General features: G+C 34.8%; 1 protein-coding gene across 4 annotated transcripts; it reads left to right on the top strand.

Moving 5' to 3' along the window:
• The first annotated feature begins 446 nt into the window (after positions 1-446).
• Positions 447-19,360, top strand: LOC115451448. Of its 4 annotated transcripts, none has more exons than XM_030179772.2 (5): positions 447-729; positions 16,764-16,853; positions 17,556-17,650; positions 17,997-18,124; positions 18,612-19,360. In XM_030179772.2, the coding sequence occupies exons 1-5, from the start codon at positions 607-609 to the stop codon at positions 18,752-18,754; spliced, it is 579 nt and encodes a 192-aa protein (XP_030035632.1). In that variant the 5' UTR covers positions 447-606; the 3' UTR covers positions 18,755-19,360. The 4 variants fall into 4 exon arrangements, with proteins under 4 accessions (XP_030035632.1, XP_037299511.1, XP_030035631.1 ...); XM_037443614.1 differs by having other exon boundaries at positions 450-729; positions 17,571-17,650; XM_030179771.2 differs by having other exon boundaries at positions 455-729; positions 16,761-16,853.
• Positions 19,361-19,428: the final 68 nt, after the last annotated feature.

The following is a 19,428-nucleotide window of genomic DNA, read 5'->3' as shown; positions in this document are numbered from 1 at the left end:
TTTTGGATTGCTTGGGTGACAGATATTATAATTTCCGAATATAAATTGCCCATTGTAGATATCTTTATACTTACTTTAGGTCTTGAGAATTTGGGAACTGAAACACGGTCAATGTAGCAGCTGTTGCGTTGTCCATTTCTTGGAATTGCGTATGTTTATTCTCCTTATTAATAAAGTATTTTTGATAAAAAAGTGGAAAAAAATTCAGGATCAAATTGGGCCTGTTAAGTCCTGTTACTAACATCTATTGCTCTAAAAAGGAAGGATTAGGTCTATGGAGCAAGGAATTATTCCGTTATCGGACTGTCCATTATCCAATAAGTAAATTGTTAGTAATTAATACAAGATTTATTGTTTACCATCAGATATCAGTAGTCCTGCAGGCCGCAGTGAATCTAACGCGTCCCGCGTCCATTTTTACACTGTTTATTGACGTTTATATGTCCCAAAGCGTGTAACATCACCGCCTCGTCGATGATTCTATAAATACCTCAGACTTGCAGTCTACGCTACACACTCCAGTCGTCTGGAAACTTAGCCTTATAAAATAATAAAGTTGTCTTTGGTTTAAAAAAATAATTGTGGCCAGTTACAAAACTTTCCAAAATGGCGTTCAAATTTAAATCGCGTTGTTTGGTGTTGATTTTAATGTGGTGCATGTGCTATGCGAAAATTACGGAAAATAAAACAGAATCTTCCGCCGAGGTGAAACCGGAGAAAATTAAAAAGGTATTGTTTTTTTTTATTTAACTTTTTATAAGCACGCATAATTATTAATTCCATTTTTAAAATTAATTAGGACCTAATTTTCATATTTTTTCTTATTAAAAATAAATTTATTTTAATTAATTTGTTATTTATTTCAACATATTTTATACGGTTGTTAACAATTATTAAATATCTTGTCATTATACATAAGTACATAGACCTTATTTTTTAATATTCTGATTTATGATAATAATATATTTTTGCATATTTTCGTTGTTACAAATAAAATTGTGCGCCCAAGAACATACTTTCAATTATTATTATTTTTTTAATAATTTAAAAAATAAATATCTGCCGGTAAAGTATTAGATCAATATCTAATGTAATTATTTAAAAAACACTACTCACGTTTAAAGACCAAAGTAATAAGTTTAGATGCAAAATACATAATATAATAAAAATAGTAAATTATATTTTTGACACCTGCTTATTCTTGAAATAATAGGAGCTCGTGTGGGGAGCGCGGAGCCGACGGAACTCAATTTAAATTATTATTTAAAGAACTGGAAAAATAATCGGCAAAACATATTTTAGATTTCAAAGGATTCTAATAAACCTTCGTCTTTATATTTTTAATGTATAAAGCTGAAGAGTTTGTTTGACATGTCAAAGGCGGGCCCTGTCAAAATTTGTTGGGGCTTTTTAAGGCAGTACGAAATTTTAGCTACCCGCTTAGTTTAATGTAAGTATGGGCCAAGAGGCACCCCTAAAGCTCAGGAGCCTAAAAAGACTAATAAAATGACAAGGCTAATACGGTGACAGCTAAGCCTTTGCCTGTACCTCCGCAATAAATTTAAATGATGAATTCATGTTAGTTTGTCTTCTTTCGCCAAATTCTAGTCCCATTCCAATAGGATCTAGGAATCGAATACAACACCTCCTGATTCTCAGCCCGTGTATAATGTTGGTATTCTGATGCAGGTCCCATTGAGATTTGTGACCTCATTAAGTAACGTTGATCGACAATCAAAATTATTAAAGAAACTATACTAATTAAAATTACAGATTAAAAAATTATTTAAAAATAGAACAATGGAATAAATGGCCAGTAAATAAAACTTAAAAAAAACTGTAGAAATGCAAAGGAAGTTTAATAAACATCGGCGTCAAAAAATAAATCAATTCTTATTTATATTATCAGCAATAAAATTTCATTAATTACATAAACGTCTGCAATCAGAAATTCTGGAATATAACATCTAAAAAATTATACGACCGTCGTAAATTCCCTTGGAGACAATCTTGCGCGTTTAATGTAGAGTCGTGCTTCGCGTCTTCGAATCCTTTGATGTGCCCGCCAGAAGCTATGTGATTCACGAGAAAATCTAGAACATTCTGCGTATTTTCAGACCATTTTTTTTATAGGAACAACCATAACGATATGACCAGGTAGTTCTCACGTAAATAATAAACAAGATTTGAATTGCAAAGACATACTAACTTTATGAGTATGCTAAGTTCTCGTCATTTTGAGCTATACTTTATAATGAACTATACGCAACTTTAGTGCTTATAATGACAGGCCTTCGAGAGTTTTACTACCATACCGTCTGTTTACTGCAAGATCTCATTAACTGATAAATACAAAAGTATAAATTAAGCCGCTTTTAGTTTAAGTTATATTGTTTTCCCTCTATCATCTTAGATATAATTTTTATTTTTAAAATCTAGTGAGTATGTTAAATATTATATTATGATTAGGGCGTTATAAACTGTACTTAATGATTTTTTGCCTTTAGTGAGTTCTTGCAGTAAACCGACGATGCGAAATATTAGGAATTCCCTGTGTTGTTTAACATTGATTTCTAAGACAGTGGTAATACCCCGGTCGACCCGGTCCATCCAGCCATTTCATTCTATCTTCACTTTATAACGTGATCTTACCACTAAATTTTGTTAAAGAAGATTTTAAACTATGATGGTGGTCGGATATATTTTATATCCGCTATAGTGGCCCACGAGTAAAAGCCTTTTACACGAACGGGGTCCATACAGAAAATAAATATTAAAAAAACAAACAAATATACAAAATTATGATAATTAATATTTGAATTAAATAACTTAACTTTTGTAAATAGAAAGTGTTGCATGCTTAATACAATTAATTAATTGATAATGTCTTTTATGTATACGTACTTAAATCTAATCTGTATGGAATTAAATAAAGCTCTATTATTATTATAGTGGCCCACGTAAGTGTCACGTTCCGGGATCAGCCTGTGTATATCCGGTTCAACAGGCCGGCATAATTGTAACGACTATCGAGGGGTAATCATCTCTCGTCAGTCGCCATTCTATTGGACCCCACTCCACGTACCATCAGGTGCTGTGGAGTCACTTTGCTGTGCACGTTTTAAAGAAACTGCCTTATTGCGATGGTGATTCTAGTTGTATTGCAAGCGCGTTACAACATCGCTCTAAGCTCACGGATTCGAATCTCAGATCAGGCAGAGTCTGGAATTTGTGCTCCATATGGCGATAGCCTAGTTGGGTGTGGAACGGACTGCCAGACGAATGTCCGCAGGTTCAAATCCCAAGGGCACACCTCTGACTTTTCTCTAATCATGTGTGTATTCTTTGTGAATTTATCGTTCGCTTTAACGAAGGAAAACATCGTTAGGAAACCTGCACATCTGAGAAGTTCTCTATAGGAATTTCGAAGGTGTGTGAAGTCTACCAATCCGCACTAGGCCAGCGTGGTGGACTAAGGCCTAATCCCTCTCAGTAGTAGAGGAGGCCCGTGCTCAGCAGTGGGCAAGTATATAATACAGGGCTGATATTATTATTATTATTATTATTTATGGCGATACGCGCCACCCTACCACGTTATGAACGGAACAAAGTTGCCGAAAACTAGGCGTCCTACAGTCGTTTCCAATAAACGATTCCAAACACAATCTTAAATCCGATTCCGAGAATGAACCAATCACAATAACTCATTTGTAATGTCAAAAATACTTTGCCGAGATTGGTCTATTTTTGAGATCGATAAGCGATTGGGATCGTTTATTGAAAATGGCAGATAGTTGCATCTTTGCCGACTACTTACGGGATATAGGCGTGACGCGTGTTGTGTTTTTATTTGTTAAAATAAACTGAGAAGTCCATTAGGATTGCTCATTTGTTTAACATGAGATTTTTTTGCAAAATACCGATAAATCTTGATACTTTTGGTTTATAAAGTATTCGTTTTGTTTAACCAATGGAAGCCAATTTATTATCCTGCACCATAATGGATGATAAAACACTAGTATTTCAAAACATTGAAAGATTTATATAGTTTTTGCGTCGTAAATTATTCTACTTACCATTATTTATAATAAATATAAGTGTAATATTTTTTAATAATATAAATTAATCTATTTCTAGTGCTTTAGTAATAGTCTAAGGTTGTGTTCTCGGCGATATCTTTCGCTGACTCATTAATAGAAGGTTCTTATATGTATATAGAATTGAATTTTATATCACATGATTCTATGTCTCTATCAGTGAAATTGCAAATAATACCAAAAATAAACAAAGAGAGAACCGTGAGTTCTTGTCTTTTAAAATTTTTACCTACACAAATATTTTAAAAATTCTATTTTGTAACATTGATAAAAATTAACATAGGACCTTGTATTAGTGAGGTATGTAATTTTAAACCTCATTGTAAGATTGATAGAAATTAATATGGGACCTTGTTGAAATCTGAGGCAACGTTATGTCAGATCTATAGTGAAGGGACCACGGTTTTTACACTTCTCCTAGTGTATCAAATCAAATCATTTATTTGCTGAATACAAGTTACATGCATGTTACAGATGTTATGTACAAATGGAAAATCTCGTCATATTCTACCCTTACTGAATATCAAAATTGTTTGGCCAAAAATAATATTAAATATATTAATATTTATGCAGTATGTCGTACATACATCAATTATTAATTAATCACATTATATTATGTTATCTTGTGTCTAACAAAACAAAAAAATAAAAACATTATATTAAAAAAAGAATAAAGAAATGCAAAACCATGCAGGCTGGTTGGACGCTGTTCCTTTTTCAAATATCGTGACGCATTTTCATCGAGTTTCAAATCACAACGATTCTAAAGAAGTTTTACTAAAAAATTATACCGCCTTCAAAAACCAAACAATAATTAAAATTGAGCATCGCATTCGAACATTTGTTTATGTATTAAATTAGCTTTACAGCTGGTCTTAATATCTTATAGACAGATTGCAAACAGTTGAAATGCTTCCTTTTGGTGGTTATGTGTTCCTACAAACGATACAAAAGAAGATCTTATCCTATATTACATCGGTGCGACTATCGCGCTGAGGTGTTACACCTCTATCTACCCCTGAAAATGAAAAAAGGCGTGATGCTATATGGGTATACAAAAAATAAGTATAATACCACCGAACAAAACATAACTGAAAAAGTTATAGGAAAGCAAAATTTCATTCATTAATTTATCCCGACATATTTATTACAGGTATTTTAGTTTAAAAAATTAAACTTCTAAATCGATTTTGATAAAAATGATTTGGGACTAATTTAAGGTGGTAGCTCAAGGTCCATTTTCATACATTTTTTTTCGGCTTTAATCTGGGTAACTAAACAAGTATTGGCAAGTAAAGAATTTAAATTCACGTCTAGTTAGTGATTAGTTCTCGCAGTTGAAGAAAAATGTAAAAATAATTAATAATCATGGATATTTCGGCCTTTAAAATTTAATATGACGAAATTTTAAAGGCAGAAATATCCATGATTATTAATTATTTTTACATTTTTCTTTCAACTGCGAACTAATCACTAACTAGACGTGAATTTAAATTCTTTACTTGCCAATACTTGTTTAGTTACCCAGATTAAAGCCGAAACAAAATGTATGAAAATGGACCTTGAGCTACCACCTTAAAGTATATTCTTTCCAATAAAAAATAAATAAATTGGTTAATAAATTACTGAGTTCTGAAGTGACAAATATAAAAAATATACGTCGAATTCAAAACCACACTGGTGCGGCGTACTTATGCACTACGGCTCAATACAGTATTTTAGGGACATTTCTAGTGGAAAAGGTTTTCTATACCGGGTAAGCCGCATAATACCTAGTTAATTAATAAATTCTTAGACTCAAAATCTTAATCATTGATATGTCATTCTCTCCCAGTGACCGTCCTGAGTCGAGGCTCGTAACCCGTTAGTGGGCTGTCCTCAGCAAGGTCGCTTAATTTTCAAGGGTTGCGAGCGCCTAAAGCTCTCACCCGAAAATCCGGTGTTTGTAAATCCAACCCTTGTCAAGCTAACAAACGAAAAGTAAAAAAGAAAACCCGGGCTTTAATAATTATTATTTGTATTTATTATTAATTTATTTGTAAACTTATATATTAAATAATAATGTATTAATTTAACTAATGGTTAGCTAATTTCATGGTGTCGGTTTTTCGTGACGGTGTGCGCGCGAAACGTAAAAATTTACTCTCAACATTTTATCCTATCGCGCCAAAATAACTATAACTTCAAAAAAGCCTATTTTCAAAACAGATATAAATTGCTGCCATTTGATTAATTAATCCTGAAGTCTTCAAATCATGATTAATTGAAGCAGATTCGTGCAGAAGCGGTCGAATGCATGAGTTAGTTAATAATGGTGATTAATTATAAATTGGCGTGGTAGACTAACATGATAAATTTACCTTGTTAGAAATGATTAACACGTGCCATATAGTTAACATCTGTTATAAATATTTCTTTAAACTGCGCATGACGCATGCTTAAAACAAATGTTAATTTTGCTTGTTCAGTGTACCTACTTATGGAATATCGTCAGTCTTAGAAGTGAGTGGAAATTGTTCTGGAGTAAATATAATATGTAGATCTTCTTTAATTATGACGTCACGCATTATAAATCGTCTTTAAACTTTTGTCCTTATCAACCAAAGTTTTTCTTCATTGAAGTAAACTTCAAAGGATTGAAAAATAATCTTTCTCTAGTTTTTTTCAAGGGTTGAGTTTATGTTAGATGAAGGAAAAATAATAATTCGATTAAAGTTAATGGTGTTGAAGTATTGAATTTGTTCAGCTACTTGTGTGGGAAACTATATTTATATCAAGGAACGTAATTATCGTTGTTAATGCTCGGCAGCAAAATTTATTCTGCCGCGAAAAACCTTCGTGAAAAATATAATGCGGACTTTACTTGTCATAGCTTGTTTTTAAGAATTTCGTAACGATAGGTGTTTTATCCTCAAGACTAGGTACTCCACAGACGTTGTCCCGTCTTAACTATGAATTTGCAGCGCGCCTGTCAATCGCTGACAGTAATTTCAAACAATTAACAGTTATATAAAATTAATATTTTCGTTAAGTTTTGTTAAATTTTCTAATTTTCAGCGCATTTTTTTGATTTTTTTATTTCATAAGAACCTTCTCCTGATAATAACAAAAAAAATTAGTGAAATCGGTCCAGCCGTTCACGCGTGATGGTGTGACCAAGGGAAATAGGGATTAATTTTTATATACCTATAGAGATATAGATAGATAATAATTGGGTCATGTAAAAACGATGAGACTTGTGATTTTAATATTTATTCACGGGCCATGATAACTTTCTAAAGTAGATAAATATTTAGGTATTTAAAGTAAAAAGTTCGTAGGTATTAAAAATATGTTATCTAGGTTACCTACCTACAATTTTAATTTTTTTTACGCATTTTATGAAAGCGTAAGCTCCGCAAAAACCTAGCTTTCAACATAATTAGTGTACCATAAACATTTACTTTGCATTCGCTAAAAATCCATAGAGCAACATAACAAAGACGTCAAAATGGCGGGCGTTGTGGTGCTTTCAACAACACAAACATGAAACATTGTTTATGGGTACATTAGTCTTCCATAAATTATTCAATTTCGGTTTACGCGAATTATGAAACGAATTTTAGATGTAGGAACGGAATGTTTGTTACTTACGCTGGGTAGACAAAGGCGTCGATTTATTTTTTTGGATTGGTTCAGATTTGGTCTAAATTCAGTCGACTATTAAAGGTTTTTGGGACATATTTTGTGGGATTCTATAGACGACTAACTCGGTCACTCAGATCTACATATTCTCATGTAGGTACCTTGACTTATCACAAGTGCAACTATGTTCGCCTACGTGATGAATAAAGCTTTTTATTTTTACGCTAAAATGTTATGAAAACATATATACTTCTTTCTAGACAATGGTCAAATTCAATTAGGGTATTGTCAGTGGCGGTTTTATGCGGTGGCGAAGGGAACATAAGGTTTCTTTCTTTCTTAACTCTGGTTTGGCAATCGGTTAGAAACGCCTTGGATTAATTAAGGCCACCATTGGATATTTATGTCTATGCCGAATTTCACACACCACTAACATAAAACTTCAAAGCGTTATTAAAAAAGTTTGTAATCATTAATCGGATAGAATGTATAGCGGGCAAAAACCTTTTATTGTTATGGATTTCTTATGTTTACGCGAATGTTAGACAGTGAAATAAAACTATTTTCGAATTTTATCGTGTTTTTTAAATTATACAAAAATTATTTTAAAACGTAGGTAGATATTATAATTTTGTCATTTTGGGACGACCTCAGTCTCCCTCGTGACCATGAAGGCTGCAAAATCTTCGAAACATGAGGAGAATATTATAATATAAAAAATCGCGATAAAAACAGAAATTTATTATATTTCAATGTTTAAAATATCATTTTATACAATAAATAACCGAAACATATTGTGAAGCGGCGATAGCCTAGTTGGGTGTGGAACGGACTGCCAAGACGAATGTCCGCAGGTTCAAATCCCAACGGCACACACCTCTGACTTTTCTAAAATCATGTGTGTATTCTTTGTGAATTTATCGTTCGCTTTAACGGTGAAGGAAAACTTCGTGAGGAAACCTGCACATCTGAGAACTTCTCTATAGGAATTTCGAAGGTGTGTGAAGTCTACCAATCCGCACTAGGCCAGCGTGGTGGACTAAGGCCTAATCCCTCTCAGTAGTAGAGGAGGCCCGTGCTCAGCAGTGGACAAGTATATAATACAGGGCTGATATTATTATTATGATTATTATATATTGTGAATCAATAAATGCGGCGTCAAATAACGTAAGGCGTATATCAACTTTGAAGTTTGAACGAGCGAATACGAACATGAGTTAGGTAAAACTGAGTAGATACTGAAATTTCTACAATCTGTGTTTATCGAAAATGTTCCATCAATATACAAATGCGAAAATGCATTTGAATCTTCTCACGGCGTTAAATCTTTCAGTGAAGCACCGCTGATGTGTGAAAGTGCTAATAAAACTGAACTGCATTTTGCTTTTAACATAACACTGTTAAACTCTGAAATAACACCATAATCGTATCGGTCTGGCTTCATTGCAGCGCTGAGTAAATAACGAATTTTCAGATTCACGAATATTCTTCAAATAAAATTAAATTTGTTTGCGCTGTGTTAAAATGTTGCGATAGTGTTTGTTTTTAATTTTATTAAACTAAACTTGAATTATATTTGAACTGTTCTATATTCAAGAAATGAACAAAATGTATTCTTCTTTTTTTTTATTTCAATGACGAGACCAGTTTGCCGTTTGCTGATGGTAAGCGATACGCCCATAAACAGCAGAAACACCAACCCACACCTTGAATTACAAAGTATTGTTTGATATTCCACTGCGCTCGCCATCCTGAGACATGAGATGTTAATTCTTATAATGTCCAGTAGTTACACTGGCTATAATGTTCTTCAAACCGGAACACAACAGTGACTAAACACTGTGGCTTGGTGTCAGAAATAGACATTGTGGTGGTACCTAACCAGATGAACTCTCACATATCAGAGACCTACCACCAATAAGGTATGTTCTCCTTCGTGATGAATAAAGCATTTTTATTTTATAAAGTCTTACTTGCCTTGTAATGGAGTAATCCATTTCTTTCCACTGAACACGCGTCTGAGTAAAAACGACCGCCTGCCTGAGATGACGGTCCATCGCGTCGCGTGAGTCAATCCTATTTCGGCCACAGTCACACAAACTGTTGTTCGATCTAGGAGTTGAGCCCAGTTTTTCTCAGGTTTCTGTATTGGGCACACACTTGTACAGTATCTGCTGCGTACTTGGCTGATCCAGAGATTGGCCGCCATAGTCAGAAGTCAGCAAGGAGGAATTCATTCATTCAGTCTTCAAGTTAGTAGTCATAACACCGTTTCATATATTGATTTATTATAATTATTGTATTCACAACAAAATCAAAGCAATCCTTTTCGGAAACCATTACTCTTTGAAGTTCTTTACTGCAGTTTGCATTCCATTTGCTTTGTTTACACAGCTTTGTTCCGTTAAACAGGTGGTATTTATTTCTGGTTTTACTGTATTCTACTCAACAATGTTCTTCACAGATAAGTACCTTGATTCTTCTTTACAGAGATCTTAGTTTAAAATGTTTACGCCTTTTTTAGTAACAGAGATACTTTGTGTTTCATACATTCTTAAAATTGTTACCAACTATTAGGGAAAGTTGAAATTTTTGAAAAAGAACCCAATATCATCATCATCATCATTTAATAAGATAATTAGAATTATAATTTGTACAGTTGTTTTTTGTTCCAAATAAAATAAAAAACAGCAGTGCCAAATGGTGCATATAACCCGATTCCTGCTGACTTCACTTTCTTTATTTATGTAAAATTTAATTATCATTAGAGCGATCTGCAGACCACATTTCGTGGAAATATTGAAATGAAATTATTTATTTGAACTTTAATCTGTGTACATTAATTAGATTCCGTCAATATTAACTCTACTAGTTCGGAAAGCAGCTCCACCAGAGAAGGATAGGCAAGGAAGTCTTTTGTTACTCAAGGTGTTGCTTGACACAAAGAAGAAAAAAAAATGTTTTTTTTTATTATTTTCAGAGCATTTTATTTATATATTCGCAAAAAAGTTGAAAACAATTAAATTCCCAGTGAGTGCCCAACCTTCTTAGGAATCTAGTAATAATTATTGTACTTCGAGATATTAAGCAAAATCACCAGAGTACAACACAACAGCACCCGTTCACAAGTATTATGTATGACGTATGTGCCAGCCATCGGCCTCCTCAACCATATTATACGGAAGTGGTCGACCTGCCACACGACGTCGACTCAGACACATTCCGTTTCAAGTTATGGATGACATACCTACTGTTTGTGACAAGTAGTGACGCTAACCAGCCAAACGATCTCCCCCGAGGTTCTTGTGCGCGCGATCTCCACGCCGCATGCATGCCTATATAATTGAAATGAAATGAAATAATTTATTTGAATCTGTAAAATGTTATACATTATTTAGATTCCGTCAATATTAACTCTACCACCACTTCGGAAAGCAGTTTTCACCAGAGAAGAACGGACAAGAAACTCTGGTGTTGCTCTTTTCAATCAGTTTAGGATAACTACAGTACCTGATAAAGTGAGAAGAGAAAAAAAAAGTTTAGAGCAAGTCATTTATAGGCTCGTGAAATAAGGAATAAATTAATTTAAATTTTTATATGACTGCACAACCCTCTCAGGAATCATGAAATTTCTTTATTATCCGTATAATTATTTCCTCCCAGCACCTCTACGTATATCGTCTATACGTGGGGACGTTTATCCCGGCTCTAGGTACTCAGTTAACTGTGTATACCTCTAGGTTGTAAGTACACATTAAGGCCTATGAGGTCTCGCGAATATTTCCCCTCCTCCCCTCCGCCCTTCCTAAGAAAGTTCCATTCCTTCCGCCGCACTTCCTTTCCAACTTTACTCCTGGCCCCTGTAATCACTAAGCCAGTTGACTGCCTGGGTGGCGTAGTTGTAAGTGTACATGGTACAAGTACGACTGCCGCGCTGAGGTCCTGGGTTCGAATCCCGGGTCGGGCCAAAATAATTGTGACTGGGTTTTTCCATCTTAAAAATTACTCAGTCGCAGCTCGGAGTCAGGAAGTTGGCGGTGTGATACCCCCGTGCCTCGGAAAGCACGTAAAGCCGTTGGTCCTGCGCCTGATCTCTCTCCGGTCATGTCGGATTGCCGTCTCACCGAACTATGAGAGTGAAGGAACAGAGAGTGCACCTGTGTAATGCACACACTTGTGTACTATATCTCCTGCGTACCTGGCCGATCTCCGTTGAGATTGGCCGCCGTGGCCGAAATTCGGCTAGGAAGGATTCATTCATTCAATCACTAAGCCAGGGGATTCAAGATTCGCAGGTTTCCCCCATTGTTGATTGCAGGGGTGCCTACTCTAAAAAAACAGTTGAATGACCTTCGTCTCCTCGCCCAATAAGAACTCAATGATACATATATACAAATCTATGGTCTGTATGTTTAGTCAACGATTTGGCTGCGAAGAGACATTTTGATACTAAAAGTGTTGCTTAAGAGTAATAAAATGGTGTAAACAATATGATGTTAATCAGGCCAAAACAGCTGCTATTTACAAATCATGTCAGGGTGAAATTAACTCTTTTACTCAGATTTTTTTTATTAATATCGTCATATTGTCATAAAATATTGCTATCGGGCGACCGCCGGGCCGAGTCCTCAACACTATATACAATCTACTCCTATACTCGGAGACGAATGTCCGCACGTTCAAATCCCAAGGGCACACACCTCTGATTTTTTCAAAAAAAATTATTTGTGTATTCTTTGCGAATTATCGCTTGATTTAACGGTGAAGGAAAACATCGGGGAAAACCTGCATACCTGAGAAGTTGTCAATAGGAATTTCGAGGGTGTGTGAAGTCTACCAATGCGCACTAGGCCAGCGTGGTGGACTAAGGCCTAATCCCTCTCAGTAGTATAGGAGGCCCGTGTCCAACAGTGGGACAGTATAATACAGGGCTGATATTATATTATTATTATAGTAACTGCACAGTCTGTCCACCAACCACCAGACCCAAGTGGGTCGAAGGAAATTTTTAATGTAAAAACTTCTACTTGCCTTTTAGTTTTACTCTATGGGAGTCAAATTTATAAAATTTGCATTAATCATACGAAATAAAATTCCGGCATACGAAACAAAAGTCCGCGGTGGCCTTTATAAGTCGCCTCTTACGACGGGCAGGGGATACCGTAGTGGAATTCTCCAAATGCCACCAATTCACAGGGCGCATAAAATATGTAACTACAATTGGTTAGTTACAATATATAACCCTGTATTATGTAACTGTAATATAAGGTTGGCATTTATTGTTATTTATTACGGAACTTGACGGACACTGTTGTGTCCCGATTTTTACCATGAGACTACGGTGACGTTACAAGGTTATATTTGTCTACTATTTTTATTGCCTTGAATGATTAAGCGAGCCCGCCGTTCGCCTGATGGTAAGCGATACGACCGCCCATAAACAGTAGAAACACTATCCTACACTTTGAATTACAAAATATTGTTGGATATTCCACTGCGCTCGCCATCCTGAGAGATGAGATGTTAAGTCTTATTATGTCCAGTAGTTACACTGACTACTGTTTTTTAGACCAGAATAGTGCAATGTCTACACGTTGCTGCTTGGCGGCAGAATAGACATTGCTGTGGTACGTACCCAGGCGGACTATCACATTTGAGAAACCTACTACCAGTGAATCTACGTAAAATAATTTATGGGTATATTACTGCAAATATTATTTTAGTATTATTAATTAGTTGTTGTATTATTAATTCTTTAATGCCTGCTGCACCTCAAAAATAGAACACAGAAAACACCGGCAAAACATTCAAAAAGTTTTACTTCTCTAATTTTCTAAGCTACGGAAATATTAACTATAAAGACAACTAATATCAAAATATGTTTTGTATTTTTATTCGTACGTAAATACACTTGAATCAGTATCACTTGTAGCGAATATAATATTATAATATTTACATTGGCTTGTTGCCCACACGCCTCGCGGGGCTGTCAGACCACGACCGCCCGACAATTTAGCGGGAAGGCAGGACGCGATTTACGTTCTATTTAATTATTGATTTGACGTTTTATGAATCATATCCTGTGCGATTATTATAATTTTTAAATTTAAGTTATTTTTTGCAAAAATTTCATAAATTAATTTAGTTTTTTTATCGCATCCTGTGATTTTAAAAATATTTTACGAACAGTTTTTACTTTCAACTAATTTTTATTTGTTTTTTAATATTTACTTACTAAACTAGAGTAGTAATACCTAAATACAGGAAATAGAGGGGGAAGGGATGAATTAAGTATTATATAAATATTAAAAGACCAATTTCGAATCATTTAGGAAAAAAATGCATGAAATAAATTGTTAATTGTACCTAATCTTTCTTCAACATTATCTGAATTTCGCGTAAATTATTTCGATAGTAGAGCAACACTGCGCGTATTGGGTTATCGATGTAGTCGAGTTAGTTACCTGTTATAATATTTATAACCGTTATTTATAACGTATCGTATGCGTCACAAGTCAGAAAACCATTAAACCGTCGGCGGAGATATCCATCATTTTCGGGAATTTTATTTTTACACATTGATTGAGAGAATTTATCATGAGATTTATCTTCGCGGTTTTTTTTAGCAAACCTACAGATTCGAGTGTTCTTTATGCCTTACTCTCTGAGGCCGAGATCAATGCATTTCATAATATGGTAGGGTCTTTCGTCATATCGGGCATAGCTTCAAATCCCAAGCAATTCAGCCGTGGTCTTTTGAAACAAAGATCTTTTCACTCCGGATTTACATCAAATTATTTATTAATTTGGAAATAGATAACACCTTCAGCAAACCATGTTTTGAACTTTTGTTTTGTTCAACGCAATGGTTTTTTTTTATTCTTTATTTAATTCCGGGTTTTTGTCAAGGATTTGCCAACTCCATAGTACCTCATAACTCAATTAGAGATTATAATCTATAAACACAATAAAAAAAGAAAAAATAAACTATATGTAAAAGAAATGTACCCTGAGCGTAGCTACTAGAAGAAACCTGGTGATTGAAAAACAACTGACGCAAAGCCGGTCGTTGTCTTGTGCCGTACGGATGAAGTGTTTAAAATATCACATAAATTAAAGGCAATTTACACGATTCAAAATGATAAATGTAATGCTTTATTGTAATGACGTATACAATGAAGATAATCGCAGTAATAAACGCTCGTGTCTGCCAAATGTCGTTATCAAATAAGTTTGAGTGGATACCTACGTAGACCGAGCGCGTAAGTCTAACGCCCTGTTCAAATAAACACATATTTCGCGCAAACTGCATGAGTGAAGGTCATTTGGCATCAAAATTATCTTGAAAATGCAATTGGCTGTATGTTGAGGGCGCGAAAATTGGTTGTTCTGTGAAGAAACCATTTTGTCTACCAAATACAGAAGAAATTAAAATCATAAACTCCGTTCTTAATTCAAATGTTTTAAAAAATAAGAAAGAGGTTTTAATAATAATTATATAAGTATTTATATTCTTTTTAAATTTCGAAATGGTCACGCCTATGAGCGAAAAATATAATTATATATTTTTATTTCTATATATTATCATTGTCAGTTTAACCATTACAAAAATTTATTGCTCACCCCGCAATAGATTGAAGGTAGGTAGAATTTGTATTCAGACTTTTTGTAAATAGTCTAGAACAGAAAAGACCTCTCCATGTAGTAGGTATTTACACTAACTAGTCATCTTATTTTGAACATTGCATTTACGTTGAATGCACTCGTTCAATGTCCTCAGAAATATACGAGAATCTGTTAAAAAATGTAGTCTCATATGAAACAGTGACGTATTTCAACACTCTTAAAAATTATTTTTGTTTGCATTTTATAAATAGACGACATTGAATTATTTATATAAACTAGTAAAAGTGTATTCGGGCATGCACCTTTCAGTCTTAGTACGTGTTATCATTGTTAATTATAATTATACCGCAATGGTGGCATAGATGCCCCACTTTTTGGAATCGACCTGTGATTTGAAGACAATTAATATCAAAAATAGTTTAATTATTGACAGAAACGTCCTTGAGCATCAAACCGTCAAATTAAGGGCATTTTCATTGTATATACATGAAAGTAAGCAAATATATCGACCTTAACAAGAGAGATAGACGCGTACGACACAGTATTTCCCAAAATGATGACAAGGTTTTGATGATTTCGCAACTATTTAGCTCATTACCACTGTAGACTGCGAAGTGTCGCGAAGGCAATAAATAAGCATATGCAACAATAAAAATTGTTAAATATAAAATCATTTGCGTAGATTCGTTATTTTACTTGGCAAGTGCTAAGCTATAAAACGGGGCACCTGACCACGCTAAATCTTTTTTTATATTTTTTTATAATTTTGACACGAGAATGTAGATGAGGAAATGTTGAATTTGTAGTGATAAATATTGATGGCCTTGAGGAACTAGTCACAAGTCGAGAGTGTAGTTTGCATGATGCTTCCTTGACAAGGCTAGACTAGGCTATTCTAGTAAGCTAGCAGTGAAGTACTACCTATTCTAAACCCTTCCATTAATTACCCCAGTAGGTACACAAGGTGTTAAAACCCGCCATAGTGGCCCACGTAAGTGTGCCACATTCCCGTATCAGCCCGTGTATATCCGATTCAAATCGGCCGGCATAATTGTGTTGACTGCCGAGGGATCATTTCTCGTCAGTCGACATTCTATTGGAACCCACTCTACTTCCCATGAGGTGTATTGGGGTCACTTTATCGTGCTTGACTAAAAAAAACCTTTAAGTAGGAGAGCCTATCGTCTTTCGATATAGGATCGATGATAGACGATGATGTCAGGCACCAATTCACATGATTTTATCGTTGTAAAAAATTATAGTAGTAGGTAGTACGCTGCCTCAAAATCGACACACAATACTGCAGTACTGGGGTGGGCACGGACCCTTCCCACAAATACGCATGTGGATCAAGCATTGGCCTGCCAAAAGACCTTTCAGTTCGATTAATAATAATATTTTTGTTTATTCCAGCAGTCAACAGATGGCGCTGCGCTGATGTTCGCCGATGAATTCAAACAGACATTAGAGCGCTATTTATTCGGAATATGCCCGCAGAATTTCAAGGTTAATATTTATTTCGATACATATAATATCTAACTGTCATATTAGCAGACTCTAGATATAATTATTAAATAGAAGTAAGAAAGAGCATGAATGTGACTTGTTTTGGGGCATTCTATAAATTTCGTCACACTTTAAGAGAGGGGATGGGGTCAACGAAATTTGAAATTATATTACAAGAGGACGTGGAATCACAAGTTTCATGATGTCACATGGCAAAATGTTCTGTAGTAAAACACAGAATAGTAAATGTAAACAAAAAAACTTAAAAATATATTCTATCTCTGTCAGTATATTTAAAAGTGCAAAACATGTGACGTCACACCAAGCGGGTATCCCGCAAATATGATCACGTGTGACAAGACGGGAGAGGGATCTATATCATGAAATTCTTGTGACGTAATTTATGAATGATCTCTTATCTATAAATACATTAATTATTTTTGATACAATTCCTGGCAATCCTAATTATAATAAAAGGTTACCAATTCTTTCGTATACAAGATTCTAGCATTATTTTTGAGAAGAGCACAATGCACTTCCAAATCTTTCAGATTATGCTTGTAAAAGCCATTAAGCGCCATTAGGCGAGTGATTTTTTCACCATTAGACACTTTTATATAAACCATAATGAAATAAATAGGCTACCTACTAAAATAATCAGAGTAAACAATAGAATAACAGCAGAAATATAAAATCACGCAGTCTCGTTGGTGGCAGATGCAGCTGGGCAACAAGGCGAAGAACACCACCACGCCCACATGCGACCTGGACGATGAACAACAGGACTTGGCTGGCAGGTGGGTACCCGACTCTAAAATATCTGAATTGAGCCAAATGTGGATTAAGGTTGCGATTTAAAGGTTTTATTGTCCTTAATGCCAAAAGTTACGGCACGTTGAAAGAAACATTCAAACATGTATTATTATAAAAAAAAAATTATATTAATGTTTTTAGATGAATACGAATGATGATGAACAGCTGTATGTTTTCGAGGAAATAAAAATTTAAAAAGCAAAAAAATTTTTAGGGTTTTTGTCGACATGAAAAGACCAACCGTTGAATTTTAATACAGCGCCATCTAGCGGCACTCGCTAGAACTACAAAAGTTTCTTGCTCAACTAATTCTAAATAATTACTACACAGACTGGCCACACTAGCGCTACGTGCACACACGGCTTCTCGGTCGGACTGCTCACGGCTCGGCGCCGCGCTCGCGAACACACTCGGCGAACTCGCGCGAACAGCCGCAACCAGACAAGTGAATGCAGTTGGTAAGTTTTCTTTTATGATTGAACAGAGTATACCGTCATATTTGTAGATATAGGTCGTGCCCGTAATGGACTTGGGCGTTAGATTATATAGTCGCATATAGAGCGAGCATATTGCCTTACCTTTTGCAAACCAATACTAATGAAATCTTTTGACAACTTAGTTGAAAATTTTGTTAGTTTCATTGCTTTTAGGACTTATGAAAAGTCAGGAACTATATAGGGTGAATCTCGGAGTAGTGGTTAGCCACTGAAGTAGTAAGATCATTAAAAGGCCATGGGACTGCTGCAACCTCATTCGTGTCTCAAGATTAGAAATCAATGCACATTAGTTTAATTCAAAGACATACATACGTTGAAACAAAGACGTTAAATGCATTACCACCTTTGTATTCTTATTTTCGATAAAAATACGTCCAAAGAATCAAAGATATACAATGATATACTATGATAGTCATTCTGAAATGTTTAAATTTAAATAATATTTCAGCAGCGGCAAACGAAGCCAACAAGAAAAGGAAACTGTCTAAGAGCCAAAAACTGAAGATCCAAGCCAAACAGAGGACAGCGTTGGCCGTGAAGAAGAAGGCAGCCGCGATGGCCGCCGCGGCCGCCGCCAAGATGGCGTCCTGAATGAAATATTGTAATTTGAAACGATCGCCGACTCGTGTCGTTCATACGATAATCGTGAATGTGGAAATGTATTATAAGAATTTGATGTTATGGTCAAGCCCTGTTGGACAAATTGTAACAAAATTTGTACCATAAGTTAGAGAATTTTACGCAATTACAAAATTTAATTCTAACTTGTGTGGTGACATCCATGTTATTTAGTGTTATTAGCAGAGTTATATTAATGAAGGAACACTCGTACTACATACATACATCAATTGTAACATTATGTAATAATTAAATTTATAATTTTTATTTCGAATCCCCGCCTAATGGTAATTGGTCACGTTAGCCCTTTACATGGGCATCAACACTATCAGAGATAGAGACAACCTCAGAAAAATAACTGCAATTTTGTAATGGTAAATATATTATAATTGATAATTCTACTGGTAATAAAAAAATCAATTAGAGATACCTAAGTAAATATGGAATAAACTACCAAAGAGTTCTATGATTCTTTGAATGCTAAAAACTTATCTTTGAATAAGCAAAAGCAATGATATTAAATGCTTGACTAAAGACCTAAAGGCTTTTATGCGATAATGTACAAAGTAAGCAAAAAAATTAGAAACGACTAGATTTCTCGCTAGCTGTAATTAATTGCATTTGCGTAATTGAAATTTGTACGTAGT

This window comes from Manduca sexta, chromosome 26 (genome assembly GCF_014839805.1).
Source record: "Manduca sexta isolate Smith_Timp_Sample1 chromosome 26, JHU_Msex_v1.0, whole genome shotgun sequence".
NCBI classification, from domain to species: domain Eukaryota; kingdom Metazoa; phylum Arthropoda; class Insecta; order Lepidoptera; family Sphingidae; genus Manduca; species Manduca sexta.
This window is presented reverse-complemented; position numbering and strand designations above follow the sequence as displayed.